Below are 20,343 nucleotides of genomic sequence, written 5' to 3' on the forward strand. Positions count from 1 at the left end.
CGTGGAAAAGAAAAAAGAATCAAAGAAGTTCTGGCTTACACGGGCAGAATTTATTGGCCACATTACCTATCTCATTGTTCCTCTGTGGAAACTCATGTTTTTACAGGACCATCTTGCTCGGTCTCTCCCACTCTCACACCTTCTCCTGCTTATTCCTTAGACTTCTGTCACCGACATTTGCACGAGGCACTGAGGTTAAGACAAGGAATAGAAGGTGCTTCCTGCCCTCGGGGAGCACACGCGTGTGGCCCAGTACAAGCTCCAGGCACTGGGAGACACAGATGGGCCCGTGAGCAGGCTAGGAGCAGGGCTGGACTCCAGAGGACCCGAAGCTGCCCTGGTTGGGGGGAAGGGCTGGGTGTAGGAGGAGACCTCCTGACCCAGCCAGAAGCTCAGGGTCCCAAGCGGTTGGCACCGTGGGCACTGGAGGGGAGGTGAGGCGGGAGGCGCCGGGGGGTCACCGCACGGAGAACTTTAAAGGCAGATGGAGGGAGACACAGAGGTCTTCCTGGGGGCGGTAGATGCCATTAAAGCACATGCTTCCCACTGTGAAACCCTCCACCAGTCACCAGTGATTGCCTTTGATCTTGTCCACATCCCTCATCACGCAGCAGCTTGTCGAAGGCAAGGATGGGTCTGGACTGACGCATGAGCAGTGGGGACAAAGGCAGCTGGTGCTCAGTGGACACGCGCACGTTAGATCATCTGATGACGCCCCTTCCCCAACCAAACACTGGAATGACCTGGGGTGTGGGGGGGGGGGTGTGGGGCGGGGCCGGACCTGGTAGTCTCTCCTGGCTCCCTCCCACCAGCTTTATCTTCCCTCCACTGCAGGAAGCCCCCACCAGATCACCCCACTTCTGCGTCTGGGATTCTGACGGCAGACTCCCCTCCAGGCTCAGCTCCACACGCCTAACGCTCTGCCCCCTCGAGACACTTCTCAAGTCTCATCCCGCCGGACCATTGTCACCAAGATGTGTCCTCAGAGCTCACAAGTGTCCACGCTTCCTGGTTCAACACAGATGCGCGTGCCCATGCTCTGTGCCAGCTCACCCTCACCCACGCCCCCCGACGCACTGTGAAGGGTCAGCCCTCCATGCTCCTTTCACCATATACCTTCCCTCCTGCAAGGCTCTCCGCTGTTCCCGTCACTCCGCTAACTGTCCAGTCTCCCGTCCACCCCCTCTGACCAGGGCAGGACCTTCCGATCGCGCCCCTGACTCTGGTGTGGCCCCGGGCAGCTCGGCTCGGGGCACTCGCCCTCCTAGCCTCCCACTCCCATCCCTCTCAGAGCCCAGGGCGCTGCCCAGTCAGGGAGCCGGGCAGGAGGGCCCGCGAGGGAGCTGTCAGGCCCTCAGCCCCTAGGCCGCTCACCCTGCCCCCTCTCTGAGGACAAGGTCCCCAGAGGCTCCGAGGTTCTGTCCCGCTCTCTTTTTGCTTAGTCTTCAAACTCCTTTTCCTCAACGAATAACTCTCCGGCCAGTCCTAGATGGGAAAAGCCAGCACGTCCCTCCCCGGGCCATGGGGTGACCCCCAGGTCACGGGGTATCCCCTGGGTCATGGGGCGACCCCTGGGTCTCGGGGCGACGTCTCCCCTTCCTTCTGTGAGGACTGAACACCCCGCGTCTCATCTCCACTGCCCCCCAGCCCCTGAAGACAGCTCCGCCTCCACTGCTCCCCGGAAGCCCCGCGGAGGCCGCCTGCAGCTCCTGGCTCCACTGACTCTCGGGAAACCGGGGCACTGGCCGCCTCCGCCTCCAGGTCCTTCTTCCAGACTCTGCGGCTTGCTCTGCTCTGCTTCGCCTCCTGGCTCTCAGACGGCCCCTCCTCAGGGCCTCCACGGCCCTTTCTCTCCCGCTGGCTTTGCCTCTGGCCCTTCACTCCCACGGTTATTTCGGGTTCCCATTCAGAACAGGGCTCCACCTGCTCCCTGCGGAGTCACAGATCTCCTCAGTTCCCTGTCCAGAGCCCCCCGTCACTCATCAGAGCCGGGGGGAGCCTCACCCCACAGCACAGGGCTGATTCTTGAGTGACCGCCACCAAGACCCTTGACTTCACCTGAAGTACCCACAGACTCACAGCAGGGAACATACAATCCCATGGCTTTAAACACCATGATTATAATCTAAATCCTCCGGTCTTGGTCCATCGACCCCTCCAATTTCCAGACTTAACTTTTCCAACTGCCTTCTCATCAGCTCCACTGAACTGCGCCGCGGGCATCTTAGACTTGACACGGCCACGCAGGACGCCTGAGTCCCTCCCGTCACAGCAGTTTCGCTTGGTGCCCGGCGCTCCAGCCAAAGCCTGGGCCTTGTTCTGGACGCCTTGCCCCACCACCCCCCCCCGCCCCTCCACGTAGCTGATCCACTTGCACGTCTTATACATTCTGCCCCCAAACACGGCCCCGAAGCCACGGAATTCGACAGCTTCCTTTGCCATCATCACCACCCTGATCCAAACGACCACTGTCTCTGGTCCCAACTACAGCGAGGTGGCCTTTGGGCCACCATATCCACCGCAGCCCCTCAGACTCACTGGCCTGACGGCAGGCAGAATGGACTGACCTCACGGATCACCCATCACACACCTGCCTAGAACCTTCGGAGACCGTCCCCCACGAGGGAGCAAAAGGCAAACTGGACAGGACCCTAACCACCCGTGGGCACCTCAGCGAGGTGCTCCCAGGGGTCAGGCCTCACTCTGCTCCTCGGGGTGACCTCTGTCTGGGGTGACCTCTTTCTCATGCCCACCGAGCTGGCAGCCCTCGGTCGCTGACATTCCAATGTAACTTCCTCTTCCTAGAGAGACTCTCATGGATCACCCAGACTAGAGCGGCCAACTCTCCAGTTTAACTCACTGCAAACTCTGAAGATGCTTGACACTTCTGCTATCTGGGGTCCCTGCGTCTGACGGCTCGGGGCCTACAGCACAGTGGATAGGCACCACCAGTAGGGCTCGCCACAGGGCAGGCGCAGCGTCTTTCCATGCTGATCTTTCTTCTCTCCGGGTCACAGGACCATGCCCCGCCCCCAAAATACACCTCCACCGTCCCGACCTCACACGGTCACCCAGCCCATCTCGGCCTGGCCCGGCCTCCCCTCACCTGGTAGAGTGCCTGCCACAGAGGAGCCCCCGCCCTCGCCTCCGCCTCTGCCCAGCTCTACCTCAGAAGGCGGTCTTCTCACCTTCCCCCTTACGTCTCTGTACAGCCCCTCAAAGGACAACCATGAGACCCGCGGCAGCGGCCTGGAGGAGCTCCGTCAGTCTTACAGCCCCCTCCCCAGGACGCCCCTCAGCCACCTCCTGAAGGAACAGGGAAGCACCAGCTCTGACTGCCTGCAGGTCTCTGTCTTGCCCGTCAACCTCTGCTTCCCACTGCCTCTGTCACAACAATCACTAAAAGGATGCCATCTCTAGGCTTCCCTGGTGGCTCAGAGGTATAGCGTCTGCCTGCCATGCGGGAGACCTGGGTTCGATCGCCGGGTCGGGAAGATCCCCTGGAGAAGGAAATGGCAACCCACCCGCTCCAGTACTCTTGCCTGGAAAATTCCACGGATGGAGGAGCCTGGTAGGCTACAGTCCATGGGATCGCCAAGAGCTGCACAGGACTGAGCAACTTCACTTCCTTAATGGTCTGCCTCGGAGAACCTGCCCCACGGCCAGAATGTGAAACTAAAGAGCCTTTGTTCAGCTCCGGGGAACACCCTGACCCTGCCCCCGGGTTAATGGCTGCAGGAACCAAGAAACTAACACATCCCCTCCCCAGGCCGGCCTCTCACTTGGCTCCTTTAGGTCCTCGCCCTCCCCGTTCTGTAAGAGACCAGCCTCCAGACTCCCAGAGAGGGTACTCCAGGGCGAGTCCACAATCGTCCTGGATGCCGGACTTTGGAACAAACTTGCTGCTCCTTGCATCCACACCTCGTCTTCTGATTACTGGCTCGTCCTGCAGTGAGCAGACCACCCCTGGACTCAGGAACACAGAGAGTAAGCTCCGATGTGCCCTTCCCCAGCCCTCTTCCCCCGGCCCTGCCTGGAAGAACCCTCCACTGCAAGACCTGGCCCAGCTGCTGTGGAATGTTTTCTGGGCCCTCCGAGGAGAGGGGCCTCAGCTTGGGCCCCAGAGCTGCTGCACTGGCTTCGCCAAGGAACCTGCTGTCTGCTGGCCCTAACAGCCCTAACCTCCTGTCCGCTGGCCCGTCTCTGTGATCCCTAACACACGGTGGGCCGACTCCTGGCTCCTCAGGACAGGGCCAAGGCCAAGGGCACTTCTGATGAGTGGCCTTCAGCGTCTAAGCTCCTAGAAGGCAGACATCATGTTGCTGTTTGGCTTCCTTTCGCCTCTGAATTTTCAACACAAGGATCTGGCTCCTTCCACGGATGTGTCACCGTCTCTCCAGGCTCAGGACTGTAACCCAGGAAGACGAGCCCCTGCCCTCAGGTTCCCACCAGGCTCTCCTTCTGCACAGGGAGACAGGCAGGAGCAAGCAGGCCAGTCCCTGAGTGAGAGAACTGCAGAGGTGCAGAATGCAGCAAGTAAAATCCCAGTGCAGGCATCCTCTACTTCCTTTTTAAGATCTGAGCAGCTCCACCACCGAGCTGAGTATGGCTCCAATCATCAGCTTCTTGTTGCAAAATTCAGACTCAAATTGAAGAAAGGAGGGAAAACCACACTTTGGAGAAGGAAATGGCAACCCACTCCAGTATTCTTGCCTGGGGAATCCTATCGGGCTACAGTCCATGGGGTCGCAAAGAGTCGAACACGACTGAGCGACTTCACTTTCACGTTCTTTCACTCAGGTATGACCTAAATCAAATCCCTTGTGATTATACAGTGGACGTGAAGAATAGACTCAAGGGATTAGATCCGGTGGACAGAGTGCCTGGAGACTATGCACAGTGCTTTGTAGCGCTGTACGGCAGGCGGTGACCAGAACGATCCCAAAGAAAAGAACTGCAAGAAGGCAAAGCGATTCTCTCACAGGGCCTTACACATAGCGGAGGAAAGAAGAGAAGTGAAAGGCTAGGAGAAAGGAAAAGATAAACCCAACTGAATGCAGAGTTCCAGAGAATAGCTAGGAGAGATAAGAAAACCTTCATAAGTGAACAATGTAAGGAAATTGAGGAAAACAATAGAATGGGAAAGACTAGAGATCGAGTCCAGAGAATTGGAGATACCAAGGAAACATTTCATCCAAAGATGGGCTCAGTGAAGGACAGAAATGGTGTGGACCTAACAGAAGCAGAAGACAAGAAGAAGAGGTGTCAAGAATACATAGAAGAACTGTACAAAGAAGGTCTTAATGACCTGGATAACCAGGATGGTGTGGTCACTCACATAAAGCCAGACATCCTAGACTGTGAGGTCAAGTGGGCCTTAGGAACTATTACTACTAACGAAGCTAATAGAGGTGATGGAATTCCAGCTGAGCTATTTCAAATCCTAAAAGATGATGCTGTGAAAGTGTTGCACTCAATATGTCAGCAAATTTGGAAAACTCAGCAATGGCCCCAGGACTGCAAAAGGTCAGTTTTCATTCCAATCTCAAAGAAGGGCAACACCAAAGAACTTTCAAACTATCACACAGTTGTGCTCAGTTCACAGGCTAACAAAGAATGCTCAAAAGCCTTCAAGGTAGGCTTCAGCAGTATGTGAGCCAAAATCTTTCAGATGTTCAAGCTGGATTTAGAAAAGGCACAGGAACCAGAGATCAAATCACCAGCATTTGTTGGATTATAGAGAAAGCAAGGGAATTTCAGAAAAATAAACATCTACTTCTGCTTTGACTGACTAGCTAAAGCCTTTGACTGAGCTGTTGTTGTTCAGTCACTAAGTCATGTGCAATCCTTTGCAACCCTGTGGACTGTAATACGTCAGGCTTCCCTGTCCTTCACTATCTCCGGGAGTTTGTTCAAACTCATGTCCATTGAGCCGGTGATGCCATCCAACCATCTCATCCTCTGTCATCCCCTTCTCCTCTTGCCCTCAGTCTTTCCCAGCATCAGCGTCTTTTCCAGTGAGTCAGCTCTTCCCATCAGGTGGCCAAAGTACTGGAGCCTCAGCTTCCACATCAGTCCTTCCAATGAATATTCAGGGTTGATTTCTTTTAGGATGAACTGGCTGGATCTCCTTGCAGTCCAAGGGACTCTCAAGAGTCTCTCCAGCACCACAGTTTGAAAGCGTCATTTCTTTGGTGCTCAGCCTTCTTTATGGTCCAACTTTCACATCATACATGACTTCAGATCTGACTGTGGGGATCACAACAAACTATGGAAAATTCTTAAAGACATGGGAAAACCAGACCACCTGACCTGTCACCTGAGAAACCTGTATTCAGATCGAGAAGCAACAGTTGGAATTGGACACAGAACAATGGGCTGTCCAATTGGGAAAGGACTACATCAAGGCTGCATACCGCCATCCTGCTTATTTAACTTGTATGCAGAATACATCATTTGAAATGCTGGGCTGGATGAAGCACAAGCTGGAATCAAGATTTCCAGGAGAAATATCAGTAACCTCAGATATGCAGCCCTCTAATGGCAGAAAGCAAAGAAGAACTAAAGAGCCTCTTGATGAAGGTGAAAGAGAGTGAAAAAGCTGGTTTAAACCCAACATAAAAAACTAGGATCATGGCATCCAGTCCCATGACTTCATGGCAAATAGATGGGGAAAAGGTGAAAACAGTAACAGATTTTCTTTTCTTGGGCTCCAAAATCACTGGGGATGGTGACTGAAGCCATACAATTGAAAGACACTTGCTCCTTGGAAGAAAAGCTCTGACAAACCTGGACAGCATATTAAAGCAGACCCATCACTTTGCCAACAAAGGTCTGTATAGTCAAAGCTATGGTTTTTCCAGTAGACATGTATGGATGTGAGAGTTTGGACCATAAGGTTGAGTGCTGGAAAACTGATGCTTTTGAACTATGGTGCTGGAGAAGACTCTTGAGAGTCTCTTGGACTATAAGGAGGTCAAACCAGTCCACCCTAAAAGAAATCAGTCTTGAATATTCATTGGAAGGACTGATGCTTAAACTGAAGCTCCAATACTTTGGCCACCTGATATGAAGAGTCAACTTACTGGAAGAGACCCTGATGCTGGGAAAGACTGAAAGCAAAAAGAGAAGGGGAAGACAGAGGCTGAGAAGGTTGGATAGCATCAGTGACTCAATGCATGTGAGTTTGAGCAAACTCTGGAAGACAGTGAAGGACAGGGAAGCCTGGCTTGCTGCAGTCCACGGGTCACAAAGAGTGGGACAAGACTGAGCGATGGTGTAACAAATTAGTGGAGTTTCCCCTTAGTCAGATTTATATCAGCTGGAGGAGCTCAATCTACATTTTAAAAGGAAATTAAAATGTTTTTTAATTAAAACTAAGTTCTTCTTTTAAGAGGGAAATATTCCTTTTTCATTAAAATTATTTTTTCTTTCCTTCTCAGAATTTGTGAGCTGATTTTAACAAACAATAGCTAACAGTGTATTAACTGGTAAAATGTTCATCACATCAAGCTTAACCTTCTGTACAATAAACAGAATCTACTACCTCATATACTGTATTTGTGTGTGTGTGATAAGTACTTTTAAGATCTACTCCCTTGGTAACTTTCAAATATGTAATACAGTATTAATAATTACAGTCACCATGCTGTATCCCCATCACTTATTTATTTATTGACCTCACTTAATTTTGTTAATGGGACAGAAAAAGTTTTAGATGCAAAATTACCTCAAGCTAATGGGTCAGGCTGACATTGCAGAAGACACCATCTTCTATGGTTTCCACTGTTTCTCATTTAAATGTTTAGGGATTATCTTTGTTCGTGGAAGTTGCTTGAAATTAAAAGAAGAATTTTGTGAAACTAAAAATTGACGAATATGAATAACTCCTCCCAGTTCAAACAGCTTCTCCTTTGATTAAACCCTGATTCCACCAGTCAGGACAGACACTGGCACCTCCACTTCGCTGGGCTCTTTCCTGATCTCACCCGGGCCTGGCGGCAAGTCCTCACAGTGTTCCTCTGCTGGTTATCTTGGTGGGTATCCCATCGGCACTGCAGCTCCTCCGAAGGACTGGTTTCCGCTGTTTGCATCTCCCTGTCAGTTGCTGTTAACTGATTTCTACCCAGTTTCGCTGCTGCGTGGTCAGCCTTGCATCCCACTGCAATCCCAGAATCATCAGGTCCACAGGAACAAGTTAAATGTGAAGTCTAGAGTAGAGTCTGTGTGTTATACGCACTTGCTCTTAAAAGGGACCATATTTATCTCAGTTTGCTCAAGTGTTGGCCACACAGTATCTTAAGTCTCAAGAAACAGAGCAAGGAGTGGTTAGTCATGGATGGAGAGTATATTAAAAATCCACCTTTCCTAAACACATACACATTTTCTGTTCAGAATATTTAAGAAATATACAACAAATTGTAGCGTGAAGACGTGTTTGCCGCCTGCACCAACACTTTCTCATCCTATCTCATCTCTCTCTCCTATCTCATTTTCCTCGCTATCTCTGCTGTCTCTGAGCAGTATTTTTCTTTTCTACAGCTCTATGCATTATTCACAGCAGCCTACCGGGGAAACACCCATGAGGAGAGAGGCAGGAGCATTTGTGAGAGGAAGAGAGAGACAAGGACCTTCCTTTAACTTTCGTGTGTTCTTAGGGCAGGATTCCCAACTCAACTCCAAGTCCTTGCCCCACCGGTGTACATACCTCCTGCACGCCCTGCCACGCTCCACGTGTAGACAAAGTGAGCTGTTTCCTCCAAAAGACAATGCAGCTCCTACTGGCCTGTCAAAGCATGGCCTCTTGGTGTTCCTTTCCTGTCTGTGTGCGCGCACACACACACGCACACACGCACACATGCACACACGCACACACGTGCACACACACACACACACACACACACACACGGCACTGCAGAGCGGACTTCACAGCAACACCTCTGCGAGCAGTGAAGTCCCGAAGCCCAGTGCCGGAGGACAAGCTCAGAGGTCAGCACTTAAAGGCAGATGGCTGATGAAGCTCAGTCGGCACCAGCCTGCCAGGGTCAGAGAACGACCGCCGAGCCCCCTGGCACTGGGCGTCATTGCCGCACTTGCTTCTCGGAGGCTCTCTTCTCAAGTTGGTGAACTCTTGGACTACAGCCTGGTAGGGCAGCGCCTGGCAAGTGGCAGGAGCTCTTAATAAGTGTTTGTTCCATGCATTACGGAGCGAATCAGTGAATCTGTGTGAACCAAAATGCAGAGCCAAAATGGACAGGAGTGAAAACAGGATATTATACTCTCAAAACACGATTTGCTTTCCGATAATGGTAAAACAGGCATTTCTACAAACAACAATCAGACATAGCAGCCTTTATGTGACAACTTGCTTGTTAGACCCAGAAGAGATCAGACAGAAAGGAAAAAAGGGAATAAACGGCCACCAGCTATGACACATCCTTACACATGTGGGCACTTTTGCATTCTTACAGAAACCCAGATTTTTCTCAAAAAGACTCATTTTCATTGACAAATATCAAAAAAGTCTGCCAAGGTTCAGGTACTTCAGCAATTCCCACAAATGTGGCTTGTCACGCAGCAACAGACAGAAAGAGAGTCCCTAACGTGAAGGACACAGTGTCCGAGCAGAAACTGATGCGGTTCTTAAAGCCACCATCTAGCCTCTTGCCATTTTTGCAGTGAGCTGGGTCCAATAATAGATTTTTCTCAAAAGTGTGTGTGCGTGTGTGTGTGAAAGTCGCTCAGTTGTGTCCGACTCTTTGAACCCCATGGACTACACAGTCCATGGAATTCTCCAGGCCAGAATACTGGAGTGGGTAGCCATTCCCTTTTCCACGGGATCTTCCCAACCCAGGGACCTTTAGCATTTACTACCTTAGTAATGTTCCAAAGATTTTTATAAACATTGGTTTCTATTCAAATCCCAAGCTACTTCTCACTGACTTGATTAAGGGGGAGGAAAAAAAAAAAAAAAAACCATGAAACAAACAAAAACCTTCAACAACTCCTGAGTCTATTATCACTGGGCCTCTCCCTGTGGAAACTCCCTGCAGGGCAGCGGGTGGGAAGGGGGGCAGATGGCCCTCTCCCCCTGGGTCCTCTGTCTTTCCAAAAAGACAGTTTGCTAAGGACTCTCCCAGGACACCTCCATCTTACCTGAGATGTTCATCTTTATTCTTCTCCCCAACATCCCTCCCAACCTGCCCCACCCCAAACAGCAGTAACAACAGGAACAGAAACTTCATCATTTTAGGGAAATCCCTACACACCCAGTCTCCCTAGCACAGTCATCCACCCAAAACTTTCATATGCAATGTATGGGAGCCTCCACCCCCATCTCCCTCCCTTCCACCATCTGCAAATTGTGAAAAACTGCTGTTTTATTTTTTAGTGAAAGAAATCCCTAGTTCAAGAGGAAAGGGGCAGACTGGAACCCCAGTCCTAGGCACCGGACTAACCCAACTCAAGTCAGAGTGAGTGAGGAGCTCCACACTCTCCACCAGCCTTCATTCAGTTCACTGCCAAGCGGGGTCCGTTTCAACAAGTACAGATGTCCATACCTAACACGTCTAAGGGCAGCAGGCGAGGCCGCTCCCCGCAGACCGTGTCCTTCCTGAACCGCAGCAACTAGGAGTCAAGCAACACCCGCAAGGTGGGGGCCCGAAGGAGGCAGACACCTGAGAGCTGCCCTGCGGGTCGGACTAGGGGGAGGCTACAGGATAGGAGTGTCCGCTGGGCGTCCAGGGCCCACACCCCGCTGTCCTTCCAGGTCAATGGCAAACACGAGCAGAGACTGCCGCCAGCGGCTCCAGACCGCCAACAAGCGTCCGCGAGGCCGCTGGGTCCCGCGGCCCGAGCGGGCTGAACCTGGCCAGGGAGGCGGGAGCTCGCGGCAGGATGGGGGGCGGCGGCCAGGCCCCACCAGACACGCTCACACGCCCGGGAACGGCACCCCAGAGGCTCCCGGGCGGGCGGTGAGCCCGGACGGGTTCCGGCCGCGAGGAGGGGTCGGACCCCAGGTGCCCGGGAGGTGCAGGCCGGCCAGGGCTGCGGAGTGAGCGGCAGATGGGAGCGGGAAGCCGAAAACGGCCACCCTGGAACCGCCGGCCGGGAGAAGGCGCCGCGGAAACGCGGGTCCCGGGCGAGAAGCAGACAAAGGCTCGGGTGCGCACGCGGTGGACGGTGGCGCCGGAGCCCGCGCCGAGGGCCGTGAGGAGCCGCGCCCGACCCGGCTGGCGCCGGAATCGCCCGGGGTTCCCGCGGGCGCGACCTCCCGCCCCGCCCCGGTCTCCGGTCCTCACCTCGCTCGCCCTCCATCCAAGACAACGGCGGCCCCCTCCTCCGCGCACCCGGCGCCTCTTCCCTGAACATCTCCTGCCTCCTGCCTCCTAGCAAATATCTGCCTCGATGCTTCTGCTCGGTTTTGACCCCCTCCCCCGTGACACGCCTTTCGCCACCCCTGCTCCGGCGCGCTCCGAGCCCCGCTCGCGGGGAGTGCCCGGGGTCCCGGGTGGGGCGCGGCCCCAGGGGTCCGGACCGGCGGCGCCGTTCTCCTTCGCCCTAACAGCCCATTGTCTTGCCCCTTACCAACCCGAGCACCGGCTAAGCCCCAGGATCTAGACTCGAGATCCGAGAGAAAGTGGACTCTGGGCGGAGGCGCACCCATCTCCACGCGGTCAGTCCACGCTCTGGAAACGGGTCCCGGTGGGGCCCGGGGTAGCCAGGCCGGGCCGCGACACCGAGCCCGGGGAACAGCCCGTGCCTCCACCTTGGGGAGCGCGGGGTCCCGGGGCCCTGGCCTGCCCTCCTCCAGCCGAGGCAGACAGCAGGCGGGACCCCCCCGGAGGAAGGAAGCGCCTCTGCTCCAGCCAAGTGGCCCCACGCTAAATAGAGAGAAGGCGGCGTCCGTGGTGTGGGAGATCATAGCAAAAGACGTGCAGGGCGAGCGTGGCCAGAAACAGCCCCGGGGGCCGAGGCGGGCAGCAGCAGGTCCCGTCCCAAGCGCGCGGCTCCCGCCGCCCTCCCGGCTTACCCTTCCCCGCGACACGAGGAGCCTGGGAAGCCCGGGGTCCCGGGCTGGCCGAGCCCCCCGACCCTCCAGAGAAGCCCGTCGCCGGCCGCCCAACGCCCCCCGGCCGGCCCCACACACCCGGCCCGCCGCCCGCCGAGGGGAACGCGGAACCTGGCACTTACTGGGGCTCAGGAAACACTCCGTCAGCCTTCGGAAGCAGCTCGCGTTATTAGAAGGTCCATCTTCCATGTCGGAGGCGAAGAGCAGCGGGAACGCGGCGGCGAGCGCGGCGCCGGCGCCTCGAGGCCGCCGCGCCGTTCGGCCGCCGCCGCCCGGGCTGGGACCGGGACCGGGACCCGGAGCGGGGCAGCCCCCGCCGGCGCCCGGGAAGCCGCGGGAACCCGCGCGGGGGGCGGCCGGGCCGAGCGGGAGCCGGGGCGGCGGCGGCGGCCGGGGCCCGGCGCGGGCCGAGAGCAGCAAGCCTCGGAGCGCGGGGGAGAGGAAGAGCCGCCGCCGCCCGCCGCCGCCGCCGCGGTGACTCCTGCTGGGGGGGACGCTCAGGGGAGCCGCCTCTTGTCCGCCGCCGCCGCCAGCATCGCCGCCGCCTCCTCGGGCCGCCGCCGCCGCCGCCGCTGCGCCCTCCCTTCCTGGGAGACGCGCGGGGAGGTGAAAAGCAGATGAGGAGGGGAGAAGAGAAGGCGGGGGTTGGGGGGGCGGCGGCCAGAAGTAAAAGGAAGATGGAGCGGAGGCGCGGACCGGGGAGGAGAAGGCGAGCGCGAAGGGAGCGCGCGCTGCGACCCAGCCGCCCCCGCCGCCGCACGCAGACAGGGCGCCGGGGCCCCCCGGGGGGCTGGCGCGGCCAGCGGAAGAGGGGGGCGGGCGCGGGGACCAGGCGCGCTCGGCCCGGCCGCGACCAGGCGGCTCGGGGGCCGGGCCCGGGCCCGCTGCGCTCCTCCCGCCGGCGGCGCTGCGCCCGGGCTCCGGGCGGAGTTTGCCGGAGCCGGGCTCGTCCCCCGCCGCGGGCAGGGGGGCCTGGGGGCGGGGAGCAAGTGGCTCTTCGGGGCTGGCCATAGCCCCCCTCCTCCTCCTCGGGCCGCCGGTGGGGGCCGGCCGCGGGCGGGAGGGGCGCGCGACAGGCCGGGACTCCGCGGGCTCCGCCCCCGCAGGGCCAGCCCTCCCGGGCCGATCAGCCCGTTCGTCAGTCTAGTCCTCCTCTCCGGTCTTCCGCGCCCGCTCGGCCCAGTCTTCACATCGTATTCCGCATGGGGGGCCGGGAGGACCCGGGGCCGGGCGGGCGAGTCCCCCGCGGCGGCGCCTGGCTCCCGGCCGGCGCGCACAATCGGCGTGCTCCCGGCGGGCGAGGGGCGGCGGAGACGCTGCCTGCAAGCGTGGCGTGGTCTGTGCGCGCTCCGGTGGTGGCTAAGCCTCAGCGACTGCTCGAAAGCAGCGGAGAAAAGCGCCGCAGTGCCGCTGCCCGTGGAGGCGGCGGCGGCGGCTGCAGAAGACGCCCACTGGCGGAGCCAAGGCGCCCCACGCCGCAGCCGCCCGCGCCCACGCAGCGCGCCCCGCAGCTACTTGGCCCCCCGGCGCCAGGCCCCACACCCCAGCGGCTCCCGGCGTCCAGGGTGCGCCCCGGGCCCGGGCCGGAGGACCGAGCGACGCCTGGGTCTTGCGAGGCGTCCTCACATCTGGGCCTGGTGTTAGATTCTTGATACCTGCCGCCCTGCAGCTGCTCCAGCTGTGCACCGCCGGGCGAGCCTTGTCCCCTGCCCGGGCCCGGGCACCCTCCCGCCAGCCGGCCCGCAGCTCCAACCGAAATGTGCTCACAACTCCCAGGAGAGTGCCAACTCAGACGCTGGGTTGGAATTTCTATCAAGGCTTACTGTTCCCAGTAAACTAGGGTTTAGCAAGCCAGCTCTTCCCCAGGACTCCCTCTCTGATACTCACTTTACAACGAACTTTGTGTGCACAACCCAGTTCGCCCAGGTGAGGCCAGAGAATAGAAAAGGCAAACAAGTTCTGAGACTGAGTCCTCAGTCTCGGCTTTCTCGGACCATGCCCCCCTCCCTCGGCCCCCAGCCCCAATCCAGACAATTACTACAAAAGGGAACTATGTCGCCCAACGGGCGCTCTGAGCACGGAGCGGCCGCCAGAAGTTTGCCAAGTTGGAGAGCCCAGCGCCGGGCGCGCAGGTGTCGGTACCCGCCCATCGCAGGCAGCCGGGCCATCGCAGCGCTGCGGAGCGGGGGTTGGGGCGGTGGGCCGGCTGCCCCACGGCGGGACGGGCTACCCAGACTCCCTGGCCTAGGTCACCTTCCCAGGACTGGGGCCGGCGCGCCGAAGCCCTGCTTCCGCGAAGGTCAAGACGGTCACCTGAGCGAGAGGCATGTGCGGCGGTGCAGTCGCTCGGCGGACGCAGGGCCGGGGACCCCAGTGTGCGCTTGGTCCCGGGGTCTCTTCTAGCCTTCCACTTTTTTTTTTTTTTCTTCTCTCCGTCCAGTTCGGAGGGGTTTTTTATCTTGAAATATAATTTCTTCCCTAGTCTGCTTTTCCCCACTCTCATCCAAACGGCCACAGTGGAAAAGGGCATGTATGTATTTGCACCAGACTGAGCAGACGGGGCGCCGGGACGGCGGCGCGGCCCCGGTTCCCCAGCCAGGTCCCCGGGCGTTTCCGCGACTGCCCGGTGAACTCTGAGCGTCGCTCCTAGCGCGCGCCAGCCCTGGCACTCGCTGGATCGGAATTCTTCACTTTGCAGAACCAGCAAAAGATTGCGGTGGCTCTTACCTTACGGGGGGTGGAAGGGGGTGGAATTTGCCTGCTGGGTTTTGTTTTTTTTTTTTTTGGCGAAGAAAGAACCGAAACGGCCGAGCCGCATAGCCCGGTCTTCCGAAGCCTCCAGGCCGACGCGGCTGGCTTCGCTAACACCTGTTACTCTCCCGGAAGTCGGGGATCCGCGCGCGCGGCGCCCTCGGCCCCGCGGGAAGGGTCTGCCTGGCTGCCCGGCGGTTTGGGGAGGATGCGTTTCTTCTGGAAGTGTTCACTGTTTATTCTTCTACAGGCAGAATGCTTCTCAATGTCCTTTAGGTTTCTTCGGTTGCCTTTTGGAGTCATTAAAGTGACTTTCCTGTTACAAGAAAATGTGTCTTTAGTTTGAAGAGAAGCCATCGGAGCGCCGGGCACAGGGCGCAGGGAGGAAAGCATCAGATATTTGTTCTTTTGGGTCTTCGTTAAATCAGGACACAAGCTTCAGGATGGTCACTAGCCCTCTTCTGAAATCAACTTCTTTCTAGTTTACTTCCTTCTTTTCTCCAGCCGATGGCTGGACAGCACACACTTCCCGTGCCAATGAAAAATGCCAGAGCCTGACAACGGAAAAGGAACAGGTTGAGGAGGAGCCTACTGATTATTGATCATATCTGTTAAGTGTCCTCCTTACTTAATACTAGAGGGCACTTCTGTTCATGTGAATCCAATAGGCGCCCAGCCACTGTTTCTTCTTCATGAAATATTTAGTCAAAGATTTAAATCACAGACACACAGCCTCAGCGGGCGCTGTCACTCACCCCCGTGTGCAGGTGCTGCAACACCTGTCGAATGCTGTTTCTTGCCGATTCTTTTCCTTCGCTTTGAGTTTCCTTAGTGATGTCTCAGAAGGAGGAGAAGACTGGGACTGAACACTTGTTACTCCAAACCTTTCAGGAATAAACAGGTTGGCTCATAATTAAGTGAGCTCTGCATTCTGATAGCCCTCATAAAACTTGAAACTTAGTTACATGTCAAAATGTTATCAGATCACAATACAATTTAAGCAAACCGAAATTAGGAGCTGTAATTCCAAAAGCAGAGGAAGAACCACTGCCAAAATTCACCCCACTACTAGGTACTCTCTATGAAATGAACAATTTCCTTCGTTCTCAGGTGAAGACATGCCCGTCCACACTGCAAAGATTTGGAAACTAAGAGAATATCAGCAGGGCAGCTAACACCAGGAAGGGTGCCAAGATCATGATGCTCATCACTAGCAGTTCAACGTTTTAGAATATAAAACATTCGCCTCTGCCCTCTATGAAGGAAAACGATCAAGAAAGAAATTTATATTGGTAATGAAGCCTTATATTAGTGGACCTGTGCAACCACAAGCATACTTAAATTCTCTAAGAATTCTTCTATATGTTATTTTAAAATTAGCTTAATTGCATATTAATTTTATATTAATTTTAGTATTTTATGCATAATAATCCATACATAGAGGAAAGAATATCTGCCTATTATCTAATTTGAAAGATATGTTCATAAAAATATTTTAAAGCATGGCTCAAGGAAGAGACTAAGAAATGGTAAAATGTTGGTTTTTCTCATAAAATTTCTTTATAAGTTAACCATGCACCCCTTTTACAAAAGAGCTTAAGAGTTAGGTACAATAAATACAATTAATATTTTATGAATGCTTTGATCAACATGTGGGCCTGTGTCTCATTGATTTTATTTTACAACTTTTAATATTAGTGCTTACAGCTATAAAAATTCACAGTGCTAATTCTTGAATAACCTGTTTTTTCTTTTTAAATGCTAGTAACCTTTCTTTATAAAGATATAAGACACAGGTTGATTAAATATTAAACTTGTCTATTTATACAGTTTATAAAAGGACATTCTATCTTGATTTTAATTTCTCTGACACTTATAAGTTATTTGAGCAAAATAATTTATAAGCAAGTGTCTATTGCTCCCAAACACAGTAAAAACATGTGGGTTTATATGTCAGACTTTTCCATTTAATTGCTGCTAAGTTATCAACATGTATCATATCACACAAGATCTCTGCACTCTAAGAAGATAATTTATTCCTTGTCTGGCATGTTAACCTGGAGTCCAGCCGCCAGGCACTAATTCATGCCTCCCAAGCCCACCAAGTTCTCATTGGAGTTTTAAGCACTTCTTTCTCAAAGCCTGCCTTCATTTTTCTCCAATCCATCACAGCTTTGTTGTCTCCTGGAACTAAGGTATTTTATCTGCATATATGAACCTGTTACACTAAACCTCTTCCAAGTTTTAATGCACATAAAATTTGCATTGACAATTTTACTTTAAACAGGTGATATGTGAAGTTATGCGTCTCTTCCTCCGTAGTCTTCAGCAGAGGCCAGCACACAAGAGGCACTCAGCGTTTGCTCCCTACCTGCCACCTCACGCCACCTGAGTACAAACTGCTGTCAGCACTGATGTTAGCAAATCCTGACTGAAGAGAAGCAGGCATTCTTACAGTGTTATTATAGTCAGGCCTGTTTCTTAAAAGGGCATTACAATTCCAACAAGAACAATGTTGTTATACAGTCAATACACTGAATGGGACAGCCTTGAAAATAGACTGGAGTTGAGAAAACCAACTCCTTCAGCCCTAATATTCCTAAAACTGCAGTTTTGATTAAATTATTTTATGAACTCAAATAAATTAACTATAAAACAAATTAAATTTTAGTATTGCTTTGTGTTATAAAACAACTAAAAACCAGTTGTTATTCTTCACCAGAACAATGCCAAAATGGTGCTTAATTTTCAATTAGGGAATGTTTTTGAGAACTGGCCAGTTGTTAAAACATTAATATTCCAAATAAATCTCCTTAAGTATGAAAGGGGGATTCAGCATATTCCTTGCTGAATAATAAGATCCAAGTAGAAATTTTCATTAATCAAAAGCAAAACATTAATTCCTCATGCAAATAAGCTCTGCTTAATGGCTGTGAGTATCCAGCCCCTGGGGCTTCCCTGGTGGCTCAGACAGGAAAGAATCTGCCTGCAGTTGGAGAGACCTGGGTTCAATCCCTGGGTCAGGGAATGCCAACCCACTCCAGTATTCTCGCCTGGAGAATTCCATGGACAGAGGAGCCTGGTGGGCTACCGTCCACGGGGTCACAAAGAGCTGGACATGACTGAGACTAACACCTTCGCTGCTTTCATCTAGCCCCCAGGAGACTGGTGCTAAGAGGCCTGCTGAGATTAAACAATCAATACTAAGTTTCTGTGATAATCCCTATGAGCATAATTACATTTTGAAGATACTGCCATTTTGAAAATATCGAGTCACTTCAGAAACCCACTGAGATTCACAGGATGCTGAGGCAGTCTTCGCTTCTCAAAAGCACCCAAATTAGAATACAACCCTGTTAAACGATCAACACTATTAAAGTGTTAAATGATCAACACTTTCAATCAGCTTTCAGAGGTCACATGTATCAGTTTCCTTTGAGGCTATCTTAAGAGTCAAACAGAAAACTGAATAAGAGAATTATATACATTTTTATATAATTATATAAATAAAAGACTTAAACAAAAGAAATACTCCTCAAAGAGAGCCAAAGTCAATTCAAAGCATTTAAGTAGAAAGTGACCATGGAGGCACTGGGGATAAATAAGACAAGCTGCTGCTGCTAAGTCGCTTCAGTCGTGTCCGACTCTGTGCGACCCCATAGACAGCAGCCCATGAGGCTCCCCCGTCCCTGGGATTCTCCAGGCAAGAACACTGGAGTGGGTTGCCATTTCCTTCTCTAATGCATGAAAGTGAGAAGTGAAAGCAGCCCATCAGGCTCCTCCGTCCATGGGATTCTCCAGGCAAGAGTACTGGAGTGGGGTGCCATCGCCTTCTCCGAAATAAGACAAGTTGGGAATGGCCTAAATTTCCTGACCCCTGAGACCACCTTACATATAGACAAGCAGAACGTTTCATAAACAGCTGTTAAAGTTCCTAATGAGTGTGTTCCCCAGGGAGGCTCGCCTTGTGTCCACACAAATGACTGTGTTGTTAAGGTCATTTGAAATAAGCAGGTCTTCATCTGTGGCCTGGGAATCCTTTCCTTGCAAACATTATTTTAATAGCCACATTTCGCAATGAGACTTGACCTTTATACGAGGGGACATGGTGCCGTTGTGAGAAAAAGTAAAATTGTTGATTCCAAGATTTGTCTCAAAAATAAGAAACAAAATGGCTCATTTAATCCAGAGAATGTATTCCTTTCTGTTCATCTCAAAACAAAACCCCAGCAGAACACAAAAACCGGTGGCTCCAGACTCGTGCGCGGATCTGGAGCAGGGCTGGCGGGCCTCTACGGGCGGCCAGCGGAGGCCGTGGCCGTTCCCACGGGCGGGCGGCTCGGGCCGTGACTGACCAAGACTGCGTTCTCCTGAGCTCCTCTCAGAAGAGCACCCAAAGGGAAAAGGAGACGGAGAGAAAGGCTGGTGCAGCCGCCGAGGGCTCTGCGCACATCAGACACAGTTTTTTCCGGGTCTGGGTTTCATGATACAGACGGCCGTTTTCCATTTTCCAGACGACGGCAGCCCTCCTCACACACACGCCATCTCGGGTCTGGAAGAGCTACACGTTGTGAACTATTACTGAAGTGAAGTGAAGTCGCTCAGTCGTGTCTGACTCTTTGCAACCCCATGGACTGTACCCCACCAGGCTCCTCTGTCCATGGGATTTTCCAAATACTGGAGTGGGTTTCCATTTCCTTCTCCACAGGATCTTTCCGACCCAGGGACTGAACCCAGGTCTCCCGCATGGTAGGCAGATGCTTTACCATCTGAGCCACCGACTTTGCGTATTAAATCTTTTGAAAGGACCCTTATCACACACACACACACACACACACACACAAAAAGGACTCACAGAAGCCAGAAAGTAAGCAGCCTTGTTTTTTCAGCCACAGTTGTCTGTGTGACCACAGGAGCCAGAGAGCTGTGCTTGAAGGAAGAGAAAGCTGAGACAGTGTGTCCTCCGAAACCTCTGGACACTTCCACTTTGTGTGGTTGAGATGCAGGGGTTTAATAACTTTGCTTTATCGTCTGTACTAATTCACACTGTGGTCATCAACAAGAGCAATGGTACAGTCTCCTTCCCTCCCCAAGGAGCTCTTTGGCAGGACGTCCTTTGTTTCAGACAGAGGAGAGGAAAATACTACGAGCCAGAGCCTGGAGGCCCCAAGTTCAAATCCGCCCCTTTGAGGATCCTTGGTGTCTGGTTAGATTTTTGCCATCTGCTGGTGTGTGTGAAGGGCTTCTCCAGTGGCTCAGGGGTAAAGAATCCATGTGCTGTGCAGGAGCTGCAAGAGACGCAGGTTCAGTTCCTGGGTGGGAAAGATCCCTGGAGAAGGAAATGGCAGCCCACTCCAGTATTCTAGTCTGGAGAATCCCATGGACAGAGGAGCCTGGCAGGCTACAGCCCATGGGGTTGCAAAGAGCTGGACATGACTGAAACGACAGCACACACGTATGGTGTATGTGAAAATTCCCTTCTCCTCCTCCCTCTAGGACTCCACTCTGGCAGAGATTTTCAC

The 20,343-nt window shown here is 53.6% G+C and overlaps 1 protein-coding gene across 6 annotated transcripts in view; it reads right to left on the minus strand.

Annotated features, from left to right (window-relative positions):
* Positions 1-20,343, minus strand: part of PDE10A (phosphodiesterase 10A) — a 573,119-nt gene that overhangs the window by 255,084 nt on the left and 297,692 nt on the right. Inside the window, exon 1 of one of the 6 annotated variants that reach the window (XR_015133443.1) lies at positions 12,193-13,191. The exons of 3 other annotated variants lie outside the window; for them this stretch is intronic. Coding sequence is in view for 2 of the 3 variants with exons in the window: in XM_086318693.1 (XP_086174819.1) it covers positions 12,193-13,081 (889 nt within the window). In the remaining variant the exon portion in view is untranslated. Of the gene's footprint in view, positions 1-12,192; positions 13,192-20,343 lie in introns of those variants that run through there. 2 more of the 6 variants (XM_086318693.1, XM_086318694.1) reach the window with 2 other exon arrangements.

Source organism: Bos grunniens, chromosome 9 (genome assembly GCF_055505025.1).
Source record: "Bos grunniens cultivar Pamir isolate PY7600 chromosome 9, Bosgru_T2T1.0, whole genome shotgun sequence".
NCBI lineage: Eukaryota > Metazoa > Chordata > Mammalia > Artiodactyla > Bovidae > Bos > Bos grunniens.